The following is an 18,305-nucleotide window of genomic DNA, read 5'->3' as shown; positions in this document are numbered from 1 at the left end:
GTTATAATAATATTTATAAGTTTAAAGTTGTAAATATTTTAAACGTCTCCTCAGCAATGCTCACATTATTAATCACAAAATTAAGAAAGAGACATAATAACTGGTTTGTTGTCTTTAATGTTTGAGTTAGTGATAACTCAAATACGACTATGTATGTGTCTATGTCAAAGTGTGGACCCTTTTATTTACCAAGAGAGTTTACATGCATCATTGCTGCCTCTGTTTATGTACCATCAGATGATACAGACTTTAGTACCACTATTATCAAGCTGCACACATTACATCCAGATGGTGCCATTTATTGTTCATTCAATCATCAACCTACGTACCGTGCTTCTAAGATTCTACCAAGTACCACAAGGGGAAATACAACCTTGGATTATGTCTACAAAAATGTGGCTGACGTCTACAAAGCCACTCCCCTGCCCCACATGCGACTGTCTGACCGACTTTTATTGTCTACCCATGTACAGCCCAGGTGTTAAACGTGTGACACCCACAAGGACCATCAAGATCCAGCTAGAGGGTGCTGACTCTGCTCATCAGCAGAGATTCCAGCTCATAGACTGGGGTGTGTTTGCTGACGCTCAGATTCACATCGTAACAGGGTTGTACTGAGTTATTTAGGACTCATGGGGGAAACTCAGTACAACACGATCTCCATCCGTTATCCCTTAAAACTACTTAACTTTACGGTCACACGCTCTAATGATGTGTCTGGTCTGCAGCTTGACTAGCTAGCTGGTATCTGCCACCTATTGGTTTCCTCATGACCATCCCTTGGCATTCTGAAGCACACGTGTACTGGAAGTCTTGCTTCCTTACTGAATATCAGGTAGTAAGGAGGATATCCTGTTGCATGCTTTTGGTGTCATTGTACGCTTGGACTAACAAGCTACATGTTGACTCCAGGATCGCTTTTTTTATGGCGTCATGTAGCCAGCATAGAGAGCAGCATGCGGTTGAAACGCACTGACTGGGGATTTCCTTGGGGATGATACTGAGTTGTTTGTGATTTCTGTATGCCCAAGATCACAAGGAGCTCTTTAATCAGCTGACTCGCAAAATCTCTACCCTTGTCAACTTGGACCTTAAAATGGAGCAGAGAGCTAACATCAAACTCAGGACATCTGTAACGTAGCCCCTTGAAATGCGTTTCAAGATGGGCAAAATGTCTGGATGTCGAGAGGTCAGGGTGACCTTCCACGAGCACAAACCCAAAAATGTTCAATAAATTGAACTAGTTGTGCGTCAGGATGGTCAGATAAATTGCTGACATTGTTAACATGCTGTTTGGAAAAGTTCAGGCAATCCTCACATCCAAACCCAACCCCAACAGCACCATGCCAAAGTCTGCCAGGACCTTCAATAGGCCCGGGATGACCCAACCTTCATGTTGAGGATCATCACCAGTGACAAGAGTTGGGTCTACGGCTACGACCTGCAGATCAAACAGAAGAAGTTGTCTTAACAGATTGTGGTCTGTTAGTCAGAAAGTCCAAAGTCCATTTGCAGAGGTATGTGCTTATACCGAGCTGGCTAAGCTTGGAGATTAACTTGGAGGGGATCACAGTGTTGAAGGCTGAGTTATTTGAAACTGTTCCTTGTGGTTAAAAGACGTGACGAAGTGACAAACTTGGGTAGGTAAACTCAAAGTAAGATCCAAAGCCACTGGAGTTCCATTCCACGTGGAGTTATGGCAAAGCTGCCCAATTTGCCTGTATATTGTGTGAGACTAGAGGTAGGCAGAGGGGAGGTAAGGACCGTCCGCCACCATCACCTCTTACCTAATGGGCAGTCAGTAAGGATACCAGAAGACCAAGCATGTACTGAAGCCCCTGCAAGCCCAAGAACACAATTCACAGATCAGACCGTAAAGCACGCCAGCGGATGGTCAAAACTGCCCAACGGATCATGGCACCCAATTGCCCACCATTGAGAATATCTACCATACACGCTGCCTGGGCAGGGATCACGGATGCACCCCTCCCTAACCATGGACTTTTTACTCTCCCATCCGGCCAGCATTACAGGAGTCTCCACTCCCACACTAGCTGGCTCAGGAAGAGCTTCTTCCCTTTGGCAGTGACCCAGCTGAACTCCACACCATGTTACTCATTACTGCAGTCTCAGAACTTCTATATTTGCACTTGCTCATTCTTGCACGGGCTGAACCCCTCACGTTGTTAAGATTACTATTTATTATTATTTAGATTGTACATACAACCAACTGTACTTTGTTTTGTCTGTTCTGTACATACAACCCATATACACTCCCCTTTCCAACTCTGTTTACTTCACCTTTATGTATAACATATTATATACATATATAATTTCTATATAAGTTGCGCTCCACTGTCAATAACACTGTACATACTGCAAGTTATAGTATCCCTTATGTTGAAGTGCTTATTTATACCTGCACTTCTCTGTAAATAATACTATTCTTTTGCACTTCTGGTTAGATGCTAACTGCTCACTGTACCTGCACAATGACAAAAATGTTGAACCCAATCTAATTTCATGTCACCTGTTCTAAAGATGTATCTTATAAACACAAACGGAGCATAAAAGCTAATATTTTACAAAACTATTGACACCAACCGTGTAACTGCTGGTATCCTGATTCAGTCTGATTGGCCTGTTTACACTGAAACAACCCCCGCAGGAACAGGGGGTTCTGACCTGGCATATACTCAGTGTCTCCAGGTCAGGTGGTGTTTTGGCTGGCACACAGTGCCTAGTATGTGTATTGTTGGCTTCTTATGTGTAAATATGAAAAGCTAAATACGTAACTCTTAAACTGTCCTTCCATAGCACAATTTAGCAGCATCTTTGTTTCGTTTTTTCAGAATCAGCTTTCCTTCTCAGTCATTCTTTGAGTCTTACTTATGAGTCTAGTATTCTCTGATTTTCCTATAGGCCCCAATACCCTGTTTCTACTCAATATTTCGAACTGTCCAAAATATTCAACTCTCAGCATATCAGCTAAAAGCTGCTTTGAGGAATAAAACCCTTGTAGAAACTACTGCTAGTGCATTTAAAGGTCATATGTACTGTATCCAATGTAGCCAGCTGAGCCATACAACAGTTCATCACCAACTTTGTATTTCTGTAAAGGCAAATACCTTCATGCGCTGCATAATGATCTTCGCTCGTACTTATTGGGACACAGAATAACAAAATCGCATCCAAAGGCGTAACACCACTTGCTCATAATGAAGTCACAGATTAGTCCTAAATGTGGTTGTTATTGGCTATATTGTGCATTACAATGAATTATTCATAGATGCATTTTAAACAGCATAATTTCCATAGTCTATTTCTGGAGAGATTTTTTACACATGAATGATACAAAATACAAACAGCACACACACTTAAAGATTTTTACATGTAGAATCTCATTATATTTCATCACTAAATATACAAAAACAACGGCACAGATGGCTTGATCTGATTATAAAAGTTGTGAAAATAGGATTTCTGAAAGCTTTCAGACACTTGGGTTCATCGAGTCAAACACCGTTGCAGTAGATGAGTTACTCTGGTGCAACTTGCATTGAGTGCATTTATTGTCACTATGCTGCAGTTCTTTCATGCACACTCTGTACAGACATGAGAAATGCACGACTGACTGTTTCTTGTAAAAACCGCTTACGTCAAGTAGAATGCTTTATGATGCTTTTAAACCTGAGACCATCTAGGCAACTAGCATTGGCTACAAGGAGTTCATAGTTCACTGTTACATGACCCAATATACAGGGTGTGCAAAATCAAACATGAACATGTCTTTTCATTCATTTTGACGCATATTTTTACTAAGTCTTTCGGGCCTTTAAGTAAGAGTGTATCTTCTGACAGTTTGAGTTTTAACGCCTTTTCCCAAGCTAAACTAAGGCAACCATCTCACCAAAAATCCCCTACATACGTATCTGTCTGGAGCAAAGTATCCATTTGAAAAACAACTACAAATAAACATATAGGCGAACAAACAACCCAACAGGACTCAAAATCATCCAGACTCTAGATGACTCCAATCTGGTCCTCATAAACGGAGAGGAGGAGGAGGATGCCCCACCCCGTCAGCAGGCCCAAATTCTGGAGGAAGAACATGAACCAGGGCCTCGTGCTGTGCACGTGCACCATAGAAGGAAGCTGGAAGAAAAACATAAAGTCATCAAACCACTGATTGCTTCTGATGAGTGACAATACAAATTATTATAATTCAATAATAATAATAATAATAATAATAATAATACAATTCAGTTATAATATACGTTCATGAGAGATGTGTTTCACAGCAATTCATAATGCAATGACTAACTGTCGGCCATGTCACCTGATGCATCTCAGTTGCAGCATAATTAAAACAATACATAATGATGAAGGTTTCATCCTTTCCACTCCAGTTAATTTCTATTTATACTAATTCAAGCATTCTTTGATTAATTCATATGTTTTACACTTACACAAAAGTGACTTACAGAACAGGGGAGATGTGTGGATTCCCTACCTATCAGACATAACCTGGGGGTTACTAACACTTTCATACCCTGGGAGCAGGAAGCCATTTTTATTAGACTGCCTTGAATAATAAAATATCCACCAAGGTATACTATATATACAGTATACATATACTAAGATGGCTATATCCTGAACCTTTTTTTTACCAGTTCCTGAGGCCCATTTCACCTGTACTCATATAGACTTTTAAGCACATTTCACCTGTACTCATATGGACTTTTCCCAGCCTGACACGTACCATATCTGCTAGGCCCACATAAAGGAACAACCCAGCCGTGATTGCGGATATCCACTGTTTTGTTTCCTCGTCCGTGGCGATGGACAGGGAGATGTAGAGTCCGATGAAGGAGGTCATGGCACTGCCCATGTTGAGCAGCAAGGCCTTCTTCACAGACACGCCGCAGTGCAGGAGGATGGCAAAGTCACCTGTGGTATAACCAATGAAGCCGACAGTAAAAAAGGATGGCGCTGATAAGGTTTTCTAAGAGCTGGGTTGTAGGAACTGCTGCGTGGCAGATTTTATGATGATCTGATAGCAAAGTGACCCGTAGTGTACCACAGTCAAGGAGCAGCGAAAGAGAGAAAGAACATTTTGTAAAGTTATTTTTCAGGTTTTTGTGCCCATTGTCAATGTCTATCTCTGACTGCCTGATAACAAAGTCACCTTCAGTACAAGCAGGAGAGTGGAGGCTTCAAATGAATAAGCCCTCTGTAAAAATAGGATGCCCCTCATGACATGCTGCTAATAGGTTATACGCTTGCCATGGCATTTTAACTACGTACCTGATAGGAAAGGCACTTGCTACAAACCAAAATGGGAGTAAGAAAGAGACATAAGTTTGTGTAGTTATTTTGTTTCAATGTCAAATGTATGATGTAGATATGAGAAAGCAAAGTTGCCGGTACAATACCAAGGAGCCATAAAGAAGGTTAATATATCAGCATGCAAGCAGCACACCTCAGCAGTAAGACATCACTGATAAAGATGTGGAGACTTAGCTGATTAGAATCCACTTTATCAAGGGATAACGAGAGCTTCCAGAGTATTTATGGATTCAAAAACAGAACTAATATTCATGTACTACTGTATGCAGATGTAAATGTAGCATTCCAATGGAGTGTTAGTCTATTGGCAGTTGTGTCCCATTTAAATGTAAACAGCATAAGTTATAAAGCACCCCTCAGAGTAAAGACTGACACCGACTGGCAAAAAGCATATGTACGGTGTGTGAGCACCTCCCTTCCTAACTTGCACTTCGACTAGTACTAAACTTGCACTTACAGCAGACACAATCCTGCACTTCCCTTTTTTCAATTTCTTTTTTCTATTTCTTATGTAAAGTAGTATTTATTGTAACACTAGGTCTCTATTGCTCGTAGCTTGACTCCCTTGTACAAAGCGTCTGCTAAATGACTGTAAATGGTCTGTGAGCCTGGAGACGGAGGAGCTTACCCAGCTCGTGGGGTAGCTCGTGACACAGGACAGCCAGAGACGTGGCCAGGCCTGACTTCCAGGACATGGAGAAGGCCGCTCCGATGGCCAGGCCGTCAGCGAAGTTGTGTATCCCGTCGCCTATGGTGATCATGTAGGGAAGCAGTTTCTGTTCTAGATGTCAAAACGCCACAAAGAGAGTCAAAGTCAGACAAAGTCGAACCATTATAGTAACATAAACTCACTATACAGGAAACTGTAATGACTTCAAATGACTCGTCAAATGACTGCAATAGGTTTGAGTGCTTGTGGTTTTTAAGTGCTTTCTCAGGATTCTGAAGTGGAGTGATTATGATTATACGGTAAATATGCTCGTTTGATATTAAAGGAAGAGGAGGGTGTGTCACACCTGTTAAGTCTCAAGGAACAGTTCTTTGAAATTAGGTGTGAGTGCACTGTTTGATTAACAAGGAACTGAATAGGTTATTGGGGGCGTTTACTGTATAGGGTGAACCCTCAACTGACCTTGGGTACGAGGCATCTCCTGAGGGAAGGATTTCACATTCTCCTCCACCTCCACCTAAATTAAAAAAACAAAAAAAAGTCATAGTTGAATTATTTATCTTCACTTATTTGTGGGACAAATGCTCTGACCCAGGTGCAGGAGTGTGGCCTTAGCAGGTGGTGCAGGTGGTGCAGGCTCTCACCAGGTCTGCTTGTGAGGTGGAATGCCCGTGCTTCTTCTCCTGCTGGTACATCTGCAGCACTCTGCCGTGGTCACAGTGGTGGGGCTCAGAGTCCTCCTGGAGAAAGGGAAGGCCACGAAGCGCATAATGGAGATTTTTAAAGAACTGATTGTGCAGACAAAATTTGATGTCTGACGTTTTTATACTGAGTCCCCACTTCACAAGTGGTTTAAGTGTGTTTATTCTTCAGCCTTAATACTGGTTACGGATTCTGTTAGCTAGTCCTGTTTGTTGAGTGCCGTGACCATTGTGTTGCTGAAACATCGTTGTGCTCCAAATTCTGCTGACTGACTTTGGCTAAGTTGCCATCTTGGAAACAGATTCTCTCCTGCTGTCACATTGAGTCTCCTGACCATCACTACATCCATCTAACTCGGGTTGAATCAAGACATCGGATTTGCCACAAAAATTTGACAATCTTTCACTCCCAAGTGCACTATTCTTAAAACTGTATTTGTCCTTCGGTATTCAACAAAGGTCACAGAGACCTGTACTGTTGTTGATGATGGTCATAGAATTTGAATTAGCTTTGAAATTAAATTCAAATGAAAGATTTTCGTATTCTACAGTGGTGGTGGTCACTGACCCCGTGGTGGTGTGGGTGATGGTGATGGTCTTTGTCTTTCTTGCGGGTGACGATGGAGAAGACGGACTCCATCAGGTAAAAGTAGTAGATCCCAGCCAGCAGAACCAGAATCTTGTAAATGTACGTTGAGTCTCCGTGGGAGTGTCCTTCTTCGCTTCCCCCGGTGCTGTGGACGTGTAGGCCAAGAACCTACACACAGAGAACAAGTCAAAAAATAATAATAATAATCATACTCAAGCCTGGCAATGCAATTAGCCCAAAACTCACAAAATATACCCCGTGTCTTGTAAATTCCCCTCGTGGCAAAGTTACAGCGATTTCTCTTTCGGCTCAATTAGAGGCCCCCGTTGTTGTCTCGTAATTGTGTTAGCTCCTACTCGCTGTGATGACAATGTACGCCGGTCTGCTAGTGTTTTCGCCCACGGGGCTGACATGTATCTAAACGAATTGAGTCGCAGAGGTGGATTTCGGCAAGCGGAGAAAAAAAAAGAGATTGCCCTGGGCGAAATAAGGTTGCAAGGGCCTGACCCAAACTGTGACGGATTCTTTGTGGGCCAGAGAGTGTTAGCCGTAATGCTTTGATGAAACGCAGCACGCGTGCGAGATAGAGAGAGAGAGAGAGAGAGAGAGAGAGAGAGAGAGAGAGAGAGAGAGAGACCACTGCCAAAGGGCCATTTCACATGGCCGCGTGGAGACAAGCCAACTGCAGCAACCGACCCTATTACAGAACCCAGTAGTGACAACAACAACAACAATATAAAATGCTGAGACTGAGAGTGTATGACCCCATGACTCATGCTGAGCGAGTAAGCTTCTGATGACAAGGTTGGCTTTTCATAGACGGCTTGACATACAGTTATAGCAAAGGTGTAATAATAGGGGAGAGAGAGAGAGAGAGAGAGAGAGAGAGAGAGAGAGAGAGAGAGAGAGAGGGAGAGGGAGAGGGAGAGAGAGAGGGAGGGAGAGAGAGGGAGGGAGATAGAAAGAGAGACAGGTGGGAAAGGGAGAAAGAGGGAGGGAATGTTGCAAATCTCAGCCATAGACCTCATTAAAAAGGACTCAGTGTCTCTCATAATGTTTTGTAGAGATGGTTCACCTTTGATATTACGCTTTCGCTATCAGTAATTCATTGCTGTGTGAATTGATTCTGAGTTATATCAACAAGTAACAAAGGGCATCTTGAACCCACTGACATGACATTCTGTAGATAGATGATGTGGGGAGGACATCAACTTCAAACTGTTTGTTCCTTGCTGGATTAATACAAAGCGTCTTCTCTAGAGCACAAACGTGTTATTTCTCTGGGTGACTGCTAGAGAGATGAAGGGTTGAGAGATGAACAGAACAGGTTTGGCCGTGACCGAGTTACGCTGGCAGAGGGAGGATGGCACCCACCGTTGGCAGGAGGTGCAGCAGGGCGTCGCCGGTGAGGGAGCCCACCGCCAGGCTGATGCAGAACTGGATGCAGAGCTGGAAGATGCTGCTGCAGGAGGTGCAGAGCAGCACCACGATCCCAAACAGCGCCGTCAGGCAGATCAGCAGGTTGGCTATGGTAGCGTACACGTACTCTACCGGGCAGACAGAGACAGAAACACACACACACACACACACACACACACATACCCAACACCAACAGGGATTAAAATGTGTGTTTAGTTAAGACATAATTCTCCATGGTTTGTTTTGTCCTCAAGACTGTAACTATGACCCAGGAGGAACCACATAGGAAAAAACGCACGGAGCATCAAAATGTAAACAAGATATTCCGTTTATCTGTGTCTGATTCTTTTGTCATATGAGACATCAATACAGTTCACAGTGAAATTGAATTTGATCAAACCCTCGTGGGATATAAACTAGCCCGACATGTGATCTCGTAATCTAATCAGTGACACTGTGACTTCGCCCCTTGTTAACAGTTAGTGTGCCATGTTTTCTCGTGCCTGAGAAGCAGTGTTTAAATCAGGGGATACCAGACTGACAGATACACATACACATGTGCGTACTCTCACACACACATAAATACACACACACACACATGCACACTGACAGATACACAAACACATGTTCGTACTCTCACACACACATACATACACACACACACACACATGCACACTGACAGATACACATACACATGTTCGTACTCTCACACACTCATACATACACACACACACACTCACACACATGAGAAGCAGTGGTTATCAGGGGATGATTGTGCCACTGAAGCAGAGCTTCCACACCGAGACACTCACTCTCTGTCTGGCTGAGGCCGGCTCCGGGGAGGACGATGGGGTCCTTGGCAACACAGGCACCACTAAGCATCTGCTGGACCAGCGCCGGGCTGAGCCGGGTGAACTGATCCCGGGACAGACCCGAGCCGTTCAGGTGATGGATCGTCAGCAGCTCTGCGGCACTGAAGCAGCTCTGAGCACATACAGGAGGAGATTAGGCCAGTTCAGGCTGTTACAGAACCATTTGGCCTCTTATATGGTTACTCTCATGAATACAATTATGGGCAAGGTGCTATGAACATACTGTATATGAAAACATGTATCTTTGTGATTGTGCATCACATTAATGTATGGTAATAATTTTTTACAAATGAAGGCATTTTCATGTGCATTTCAAGAAAACATCATATAGGGTCTTTAAAAGAAAAAACAATATCTTATCCCTGTGTGTAAGCTTATTGTAACACCACCAAGACACACCCATTCATGATTCCCATGAATCAGACACACACCTCTGAGTGAGGCATACAAAGTGTGTGTCTGATTCATGGGAGCACTGAGAAAAAGAAAAAGACAGTAAGACACACCCATTCATGATTCCCATGAATCAGACACACACCTATGAGTGAGGCATACAAAGTGTGTGTCTGATTCATGGGAGCACTGGGAAAAAGAAAAAATCTAAACAATTTGATCAACTCAGTGTCCCACTATACAGTGTGAGATTCGCCAGAGTGAGAGTAGGCTGCTACACTGTGTTCCACTCCAGACTCCCCATAAACACAGAGCGGTCCGTGTATTACGGCCTGTCGCGACATCATTCAGTACAAATCAGCGCTGGCGTCAGGCGTCTGATTGACACGGTGTCAGACCGCGGCTCTTCATGTTTCCGCCCTCAGCTAGAGTGACTTCTCCTTAAATGAAGTGCCACCGTTTAAATGATGTTATCCCTCGACAGGCTTGGAGGAGGGAGGGAGGGAGGCGACGGGTGGGGAGGGAGGGAGGGGGGAGAAAAACTCATCTCCATGTAGATTTTCCGAGTGGAGTGGAATTCCCCAGTGAGTGGCAGTAGCCAATGGCGTTTTGTGTAATAGAGAGTGCATTACATGGTGGACGGGGTTTTGCTGGGACCGACGGGGGTGGCAGCTGCATGGTAATGAGTGTGTGTGTAGCTGTGCATGTGTGTGTGTGTGTGGGTGGGGTGTGTGGGTGTGAGTGTATCCATACACCTGTTTGTGTGCATATGTTTGTGTGTCTGTGTGTTTGTGTGGTCGCTGTTTGTGACTGTCAGCCAGAATGTGTATATGTGTGTGAGCTCTTATGTGTGTATGCTTAAATGTGACTATACGGCCAGCATCTGCATTTGTTAATGCGTGTGCGTGTGCGTGTGCGTGTGCGTGTGCGTGTGCGTGTGCGTGTGCGTGTGTGTTTGTGTGTGTATGTATGAGTGTGTGAAAGTTCGCACATTTGTGTGTGTGTGTGTGTGTGTGTGTGTGTGTGTGTGTGTGCATGTATGAGTGTGAGAGTACACGTGTGTGTATGTGTATCTGTCAGGGTGCATTTGTGTGTGTGTGTGTGTGTGTGTGTGTGTGTGTGTGTGTGCATGTATGAGTGTGAGAGTACACGAGTGTGTATGTGTATCTGTCAGGGTGCATTTGTGTGTGTGTATGTGTGTGGGCGAGGCCCCGGAGCGCTGTCACAGGAGCGGAGCGAGGGCCCTCCACCCAATTACCCGAGCGCAGCCGTAATTACCCGCTCCCAGCTGCTGTTGCGCCCGTGACCCTCCTCGTGGCCGTGCCTGAGGCCTCGCTGGCCCTGCTTGCCGTGGTTCCCGTGCTGGTCATGCTGCTCCTGATGATGGTGGTCGTGGTCATGGTCATCCTCCACTGGCTTCCCAAGGTTTACAGACTTCATCACACTCTCCAGGTCTGTGAGACAGCATTGCCATGCAAGTTGTTAACTGTTAATATAATATCCAGACCACAGTGTATTATAAACATAATGTCCTTGTTAAGCCCTTCTCTGCTTTTGTTTTGCTGTAGAAAAATGTATTTGGTGTTTCCTGATAAGTGTGTTATTCATTCATTCATTCATTCATTAACTGCCACAGGACAGATTGCTGAACTAACATGTTTTGCTAAATGCATAAACCATAGTGCTTAAATGTATTCATGTTAAGATGATAAGATATGTGTCTATAACAAAACAAAGTCGATGGCAGGGTAATTTCAAAATGATTGTGACCTGACTGTGTATCTTGTGATTGGCTTCACATGAACTCTTGATATGAGATACAAGAAGAAAAAAATAGGACTGACATAATGTCAAACTGAAACTCTCAAACTAAAAAAAGTGATTATTAGTAATCTGTTTGGGAGGGTCTGTATGGACAAGCGTGGGGCATCCTACCAAATAAAGTGGCATTATCAGAGCCAAACTGCCGGAAGATGAAGTCCAGGAAGAACACCTCCTCTGGCAGCTCCTGTGTGGTCAAGCACTCCCCTTTCAGGGCGTGGTACAGCACGACCCCAAACACGGCGTCCAGTTCACTGTGGTCGTGGTGCTCGTAATGATCTCCGCCGTGGTTACGGTGATCAGTGTGGTTCTCATGACTCAGTGACATGTTGCTCTCCTCCAGAATGTCTGTCATGGTGACACAAGGCTGCGGAGTCACACAAAAACAATGTGAGCTAAGATTACAGAAGTTCACCTCATACTTGATGTGGCAGAGTATATTTCAACATCAATATCTTCAATATCAATATCTCAGTCAAGAAAGATATTGTATTAATCATTGCACTGTGTGACCTGCTATCATGAATGGTCTTCTTGTTCATCTAGGAGGAACAGGAAGTGCATACTTCAGAGTTCACTTTCATGGAAACAATGAGGGTGTTTGTGCTTCAGGACAATTTGTTTTCAGCCATATATTTGAACTAGTATGATTTTCCTCGGGTCGGTATGGCCACCTACTCTTCTGGGACCTCATATGCTTTATATGACAACATCAAAGATATTTATTTTATTTATATATAACCATGGCTGTTAAGGTTAAGGTTAACCTTAATTTGTGGACCATGGACTCCTCGGGTAGGTATGGCCACCTACTCTTCTGGGACCTCACATTCTTTATATGATATACTGTACATATATCTTTGATGTTGTCATATAAAGCATGTGAGGTCCCAGAAAATAGGTGGACATACCTACCCGAGGAGTCCATGGTCCAAAAATTAAGGTTAACCTTATCCTTAACAGCCATGGTTCTGTATAAATATATATACAAAACTTTGATATATATATAAAACCATGTCAGGTTCCCCTCACCCGTGAAACTGCCCCTCCACTCTCACCTGATTGATCTCTGGGTGGTAGTGCTCCTCCATGCTGTGGAGCAGCCTTTCCAGCCCACTGCCCTCGCCCTCGTGATCTCCATGAGTGGGGTCCTCCCCGTGGGCGAGGCTGTGGATGAACTCCTCTGTCTCCTCGCCCCAGCGGCCCTCACTCATGGCCTGACAGGCCCGAGGGGGAGCGCTGAGGTACAGGCAGCACCCCGCGGCCAGCCGGAAGAAGTCATCCATGTGGACCACCCGACTGGTGGAGAAGTTGGTGACCAGCTGACCCACGTACTCCACAGAGAGGTTCTGGACGTGTTGATGAATACATATGTGATAGGTTATCGAACATGAAAGTATATAGAAAAGACATGGCAGCACATCGTAGATTAGATACTGTAATATGCCTGTGTACCAGGTTTTTGATTATTCACAATAAGCCATGAACCAACTCTATGAAATACATTTCCGCACAAACAGGGTTCTTTCCTTCAGCTGACGTTTCAAGGGGATCCTTAAATTATATCTATAGTAGAGACTTTTTAAAGATTGAATTTGCATTAAAATATTTAAGGGAAAGCCTTTATGTCGTTTTAAGAAAATGTTCTTCATAGCCTTTTCCTGACCTTTAGCGATTCTTTTCATGTGTAACATGTCTGTGAGACAAAAGATTAAATAAACATGTCTCCTATATTGTGTGCATTGTGACAGTTGAGTTGATGCTAATAAGTAAGGTCCAGAATTATTGTATCTTTGCCAATTTACACAAATGGGTTGCCTGTGGAAACATAACTCATGAAGTCTGAATGGTGCAAAACTATCAACAAGTTATGTCAAGATAACTTTACACTGATATAAGTAGGCTATTTTGACCTTTTGAAAAACAAATTAAGGTTCTTCCCTGGACTCAGCTACAAGACGTTTTTTTTGTGCAATGGCGAATCAGAGCTAAGTGCAACAGTTCTCTTGGGTCTTGACACCTTGTACCTGAGGCAAAGTCCATATCGAGTTGTTCTCAAGTCAGTTATTTTAAAAGTTAACAATGAATATCTTTCTACATATATTCTGTTTTTATTTTTCAATACCTAGTATTAAGTCCCCGTCAACTTTGGGTAAAACGTAAACCACTTAGTTTTTAACTTAGTTATGAATAGATCATTGTAGTTCTTAATGAGTAGAAACCAACCCATCACTTTACGTTCTATTTTAAGTTATTTACTCTTTAACATCTTAAATGTTTTGTCATTTGAAAGTGACAATTGAATCACTAAACACTACGTCAGTAAAGTATTTGACAAAGACATTAATTTGACAATTAGACAACTAAACTGGGATCTAAAGCGTTCGCCATTTAGTTAGTCTGACAAATTGAAGCATTTTGACAGCAAGCGCGAAACAAAGAAATGTAGATTTGTATATAACTTTATAGTAGCTTTCTATGAAATACATAAACGCTAAACTAACGCGTAATTATAATCACTATGTGATTAGGAGTACTTTGACAGGATAAATATTTGAATGAACATTGATTGAAAAAATCTATCCTCTAAAAAAAAAAAGTTTTGCACACGAAACACAGTTATGCGTAGGCTATTTTAAGTAGCGCCCGGTACTATCGTTGGTGCATTTCTGGACCTCGACCTTGTCAAAAGTAAGTTGAAGGGAGTAAAATACCTTTCCACACGACACATCGCTGCATTGCACACGTTTCTCCAACTCCGTCAGAACCGAGCGAAGAGCTTTCTCAGTCAGGTGCACTTCACCTGGCGACACGAGGGCCACCACTTTAGCAAATATTTCCTCTTTGGAGCATTGTGCATAGTTGAGTAAAGTCAAACTAAAACACAAGAGAATGACGTAAACTCTTATGTTTGGCCGATCCATCGCGTCTAATAGGGCTTCTCCTTAATACAAACGAGATCCAACTATGCTTTAATAGCACTGACAAACTTGGTAGTCTGAAGACACTTTGATTCTTTCAGCTCTTACATAAAAGTATTAGTAGCAAAGGTAGAAGTTCCTTCTCGCCTCTCTCCACTCTGATTGGTCCTCAGTGAACGTGAGCTCCTGCAAGATCTCATAAAGTGATACCTGTAAACTACTTGTGGACAAGGGGTTCATCACCCCTCAAATGATTTCATCCTCAAAGAAAGAGTCTCCCCCACCTTCATGAGACAAACATTAATTTGCCATTTGGCCTTGTTGACATAGATAGCTCAAAAAGTGTCTCCGTCACACATGGTTTGTGAGTGCAAATCTGTTGTCATTGCCTTGAAGAGATAAAAAAGTACATCACATGCTTTCTGGATATGAGAGATGAGTAATATTTATAAATAAACAATTTGTCACCTAAGTTTAACTTAAATTAGGATTTAACCTATATTATTATAAATAATGATGTATTGGTTCCCTTATTTTCTCGTAAACAACTTTACTTTCTGATGGGATTGTGTAAAACCATCTGAATTTTTCATCTTAGAAAGCAGCCAAAATGCTCCACTTGATTTCAAAACACCTGCGTACGCCTGACAGAGCCCCTTTCTTTAGGAGAAAAGAGGGAAATGACCCACCGTAAAACCCAGAGACCCAGCTGTCTTATCATTGTTTGCTGTGTTTCAGCGCCTAAGTGAGAGAGAAACAGAATTGTCCACATTTCTCTCAGCACAGTGTAACCCCTCATGGCCATAATCCCATTTTAGACCCCCTCTTTTGGTCTGATCTCGCTTGATCCAAGCACTAAAGCTAACCTAATCCAGAAGCCTGGGTTTCACACAGCCTGGGCCCCCTTTAGACAGTGATTTAGAAGTTGTAGACTAACGTCGTTGACCCCCCTGCCACTGCTGTCTGCAGTCATCTCGGCGGTTGTGCGAAGGCAGGCCAGTGAAGAAGGGTCACTCCTCTCTCTCTGCTCCTGACCCTCTGGAGAGGGATCAGTGTCACGTGGCAACAGGAGCCTGGAAGTTAGCGACACTAGCTTGGCTTTGTTGGACAAAGACACAGGTGTCTGCTATTTTTCACATCAGGTGACTAGCCCACTTGTCAGTCAAACGAGAACTTGAAACCTTGAAATGCTGTTTGGGTCCCATTTGCAAAAAGGTCACTTCCTCAGTGATTAAGCTGATCTGGCTATAGAGGGAATGTTACATTTAGTAGGGCTGATTAGTGAGTGTGATCCCTTTCCCGAACCTCCTGTGTTTTTATCTTATTATCTGTTGGCACAGACTTTGATCACCTGATAGTGGATGAATCACTACCCTCATTCATTCACATTTTCATGACACATACTTTCAGAACACAACTACATGCGGTCATACAGTTCTCTTCCTGTATTGACAATAATTATAATACAATATAAAGGCAATTTCTGTCTACATATGCTGTCAGTCATTAATTGTACATGAATTGTACTGATAGTTATTGATCTCCACAACCTGAATGATTCATGGCCTTTCTATTGTGTTCTTGTATATATAACTTTCTGTTGGTTGTACTGTAACTGCAGTTGGTAGCAGGTGCTTTGATATAGCTCTGAGGGTTGAGATCACACTGGTCAAGAGAATGTTTCTTCAATTCCTATTTTATCCACAAGAGGGTGTTATTGCTCCTGGTTCTGAAGGGACATGCGTGAACTTTCTTTGTGCTCGAGTTCATCCCTGGATGATTGAGGCATTCTTTTGATGCCTCTTTTGAAGTAACCACGTGCCAAATACAAACAACAGGAACCACACTCTTTCGTTCTAAACACACAAAATGTAGCTTTGAAAGAGTTGCCTCCCTGTCACGTGCCAAAATGGAAAAAGGTGTTGTTAAACAACTGAGGGGGTTGTTGGAGATTTGGGATAATATCTCTAAGGTTAGGTCTCCACCAGTTCAATCAGAAAGCAAGAATCCCTGTGGTTTGCCACTGCAAACCCTCAAAGATGGCCCCCGATATCTGTGGCGTGGTGTTAACATTGTCTATTTACTTGCAATGCTAATGACATAAGCTGTGGAGCTTCGGAGAACACCAATAAAAGTGCTAGACTGATATTAATCACCTTGCTTTATTACAAAACTGAACAACATATGTGCTAAACATAGCTGTATGGTCCCTTGCGGGCTGAGCATATGACGTAGTGAGAGTGTGAATTGTTGCTGCCCAGCCTGGCAGTGCTACAAGGTGTGGAGAGGGAGAGAGACTCATGCTTCAGGCATAGATAAAGAGATGAAAAGAGGCTTGCTTTGTGTGTCTGTGTGTGTGTGTGTTTGTGTGTGTGTGTGACTGTGTGTGTGGTGAGAGAGAGAAAGAGAGAGAGACAGAGAGACAGAGAAAGAGTTTTTTGTGTGTGCGTGAGAGAGTTTGTGCGTGTGTGTGTGTGTGTGTGAGCTTGTGTGTGTGTGTTGTGTGCGTGTGTTGTGTGCGTGCGTGACTGTGTGTTGCTCAAAGAGCGTGGAACAAATGCTGTAGAAGGCTAGGTAGACCATCCGTTATCTTATTGGTCGCCGTTTCTGTTCCTTCAGGGTAAGTGCATTATGGATCCAATCAGTAGACAGCATGGCTTTTGTTATGTAAATCACCCATTGTGATCGCCCAGTGTCATAAAGAAATTAATAGGCTTCATCACGGACGTGTGGACTGTGGACAACGTTAAAGCAAGAGCCAAATGTTAACTGCAGAACAAGTCTAGAGAGAGGAGTGCTGCAATTTGGGAAAACTGACACAACAGGACATTTTGCCTCACACGTCATAGATGATTATGTTTATGTTTAAACATGCAATCATTCATAGTGATCTATTATAAACACACACACATATTTGGACAGATTCTGACATTACAGCTTAAGGTGAAAAAATTATTCTCCATCAACAGCTATTTAGCTGAGTATTTTTGTACCGTTTGAGAGGACCTGCATGGCACCACAAGAGGCCACAGTGCATTTCATAGGCATTGTATCCATGCAGGCCGTGTTGTTGTTTTACCCCTGTCTCCTCTGGTGTCGGTCACACGTGGACGGGTAGCTCCCCCAGTTAATGATCTTCACATTAAGTGTCCTTTAGGACCCAGTGGTGAAGAGGGCCAGGTCCCACATGGGGACACTCTTTGTGTCTGGGTAGAGACAAGCGGGACTGGAGATATTAACACCCTCTACAACCCCTCCCCTTCATACCCACCCATCCCGTCAACACACACACATGGACACATGACCTTTCACCCCCCCCCCCCCCCCCCATTCACTAATACACACTCATGTTGCTGTGCTTCTGTTTTTCTCTCTCTCTCACTGATTCTCTCACTCTCCACCTCTATCGCTCTCTCTGTCCCCCTGTCCCCCTCTTTTTATTTTCTCTCTTAAAATACCCCAACAATGTGCACATGTGTCCCTCTCCTTTTTTTCCATCATGCATGCGCCCACGTACCCACACCCGGACCTGGATCTGACAGCAATCACAAATGAAGCGTTAAATTAAGA

General features: G+C 43.3%; 1 protein-coding gene across 1 annotated transcript; it reads right to left on the bottom strand.

Moving 5' to 3' along the window:
* Positions 1-4,023: 4,023 nt before the first annotated feature.
* On the bottom strand, positions 4,024-14,738 carry slc39a4 (solute carrier family 39 member 4; the record flags this gene model as incomplete). The annotated part of the gene is made up of 12 exons (XM_080836344.1): positions 4,024-4,155; positions 4,763-4,950; positions 5,978-6,130; positions 6,482-6,536; positions 6,664-6,759; positions 7,289-7,477; positions 8,684-8,856; positions 9,541-9,712; positions 11,272-11,447; positions 11,929-12,181; positions 12,873-13,163; positions 14,529-14,738. The coding sequence occupies 12 exons, from the start codon at positions 14,736-14,738 to the stop codon at positions 4,024-4,026; spliced, it is 2,088 nt and encodes a 695-aa protein (XP_080692470.1).
* Positions 14,739-18,305: the final 3,567 nt, after the last annotated feature.

This window comes from Sprattus sprattus (genome assembly GCF_963457725.1).
Source record: "Sprattus sprattus genome assembly, chromosome: 4".
NCBI classification, from domain to species: Eukaryota; Metazoa; Chordata; class Actinopteri; order Clupeiformes; family Clupeidae; genus Sprattus; species Sprattus sprattus.
The sequence above is the reverse complement of the archived record's forward strand: the minus strand, read 5'-3'. Positions and strand labels throughout refer to the sequence as shown.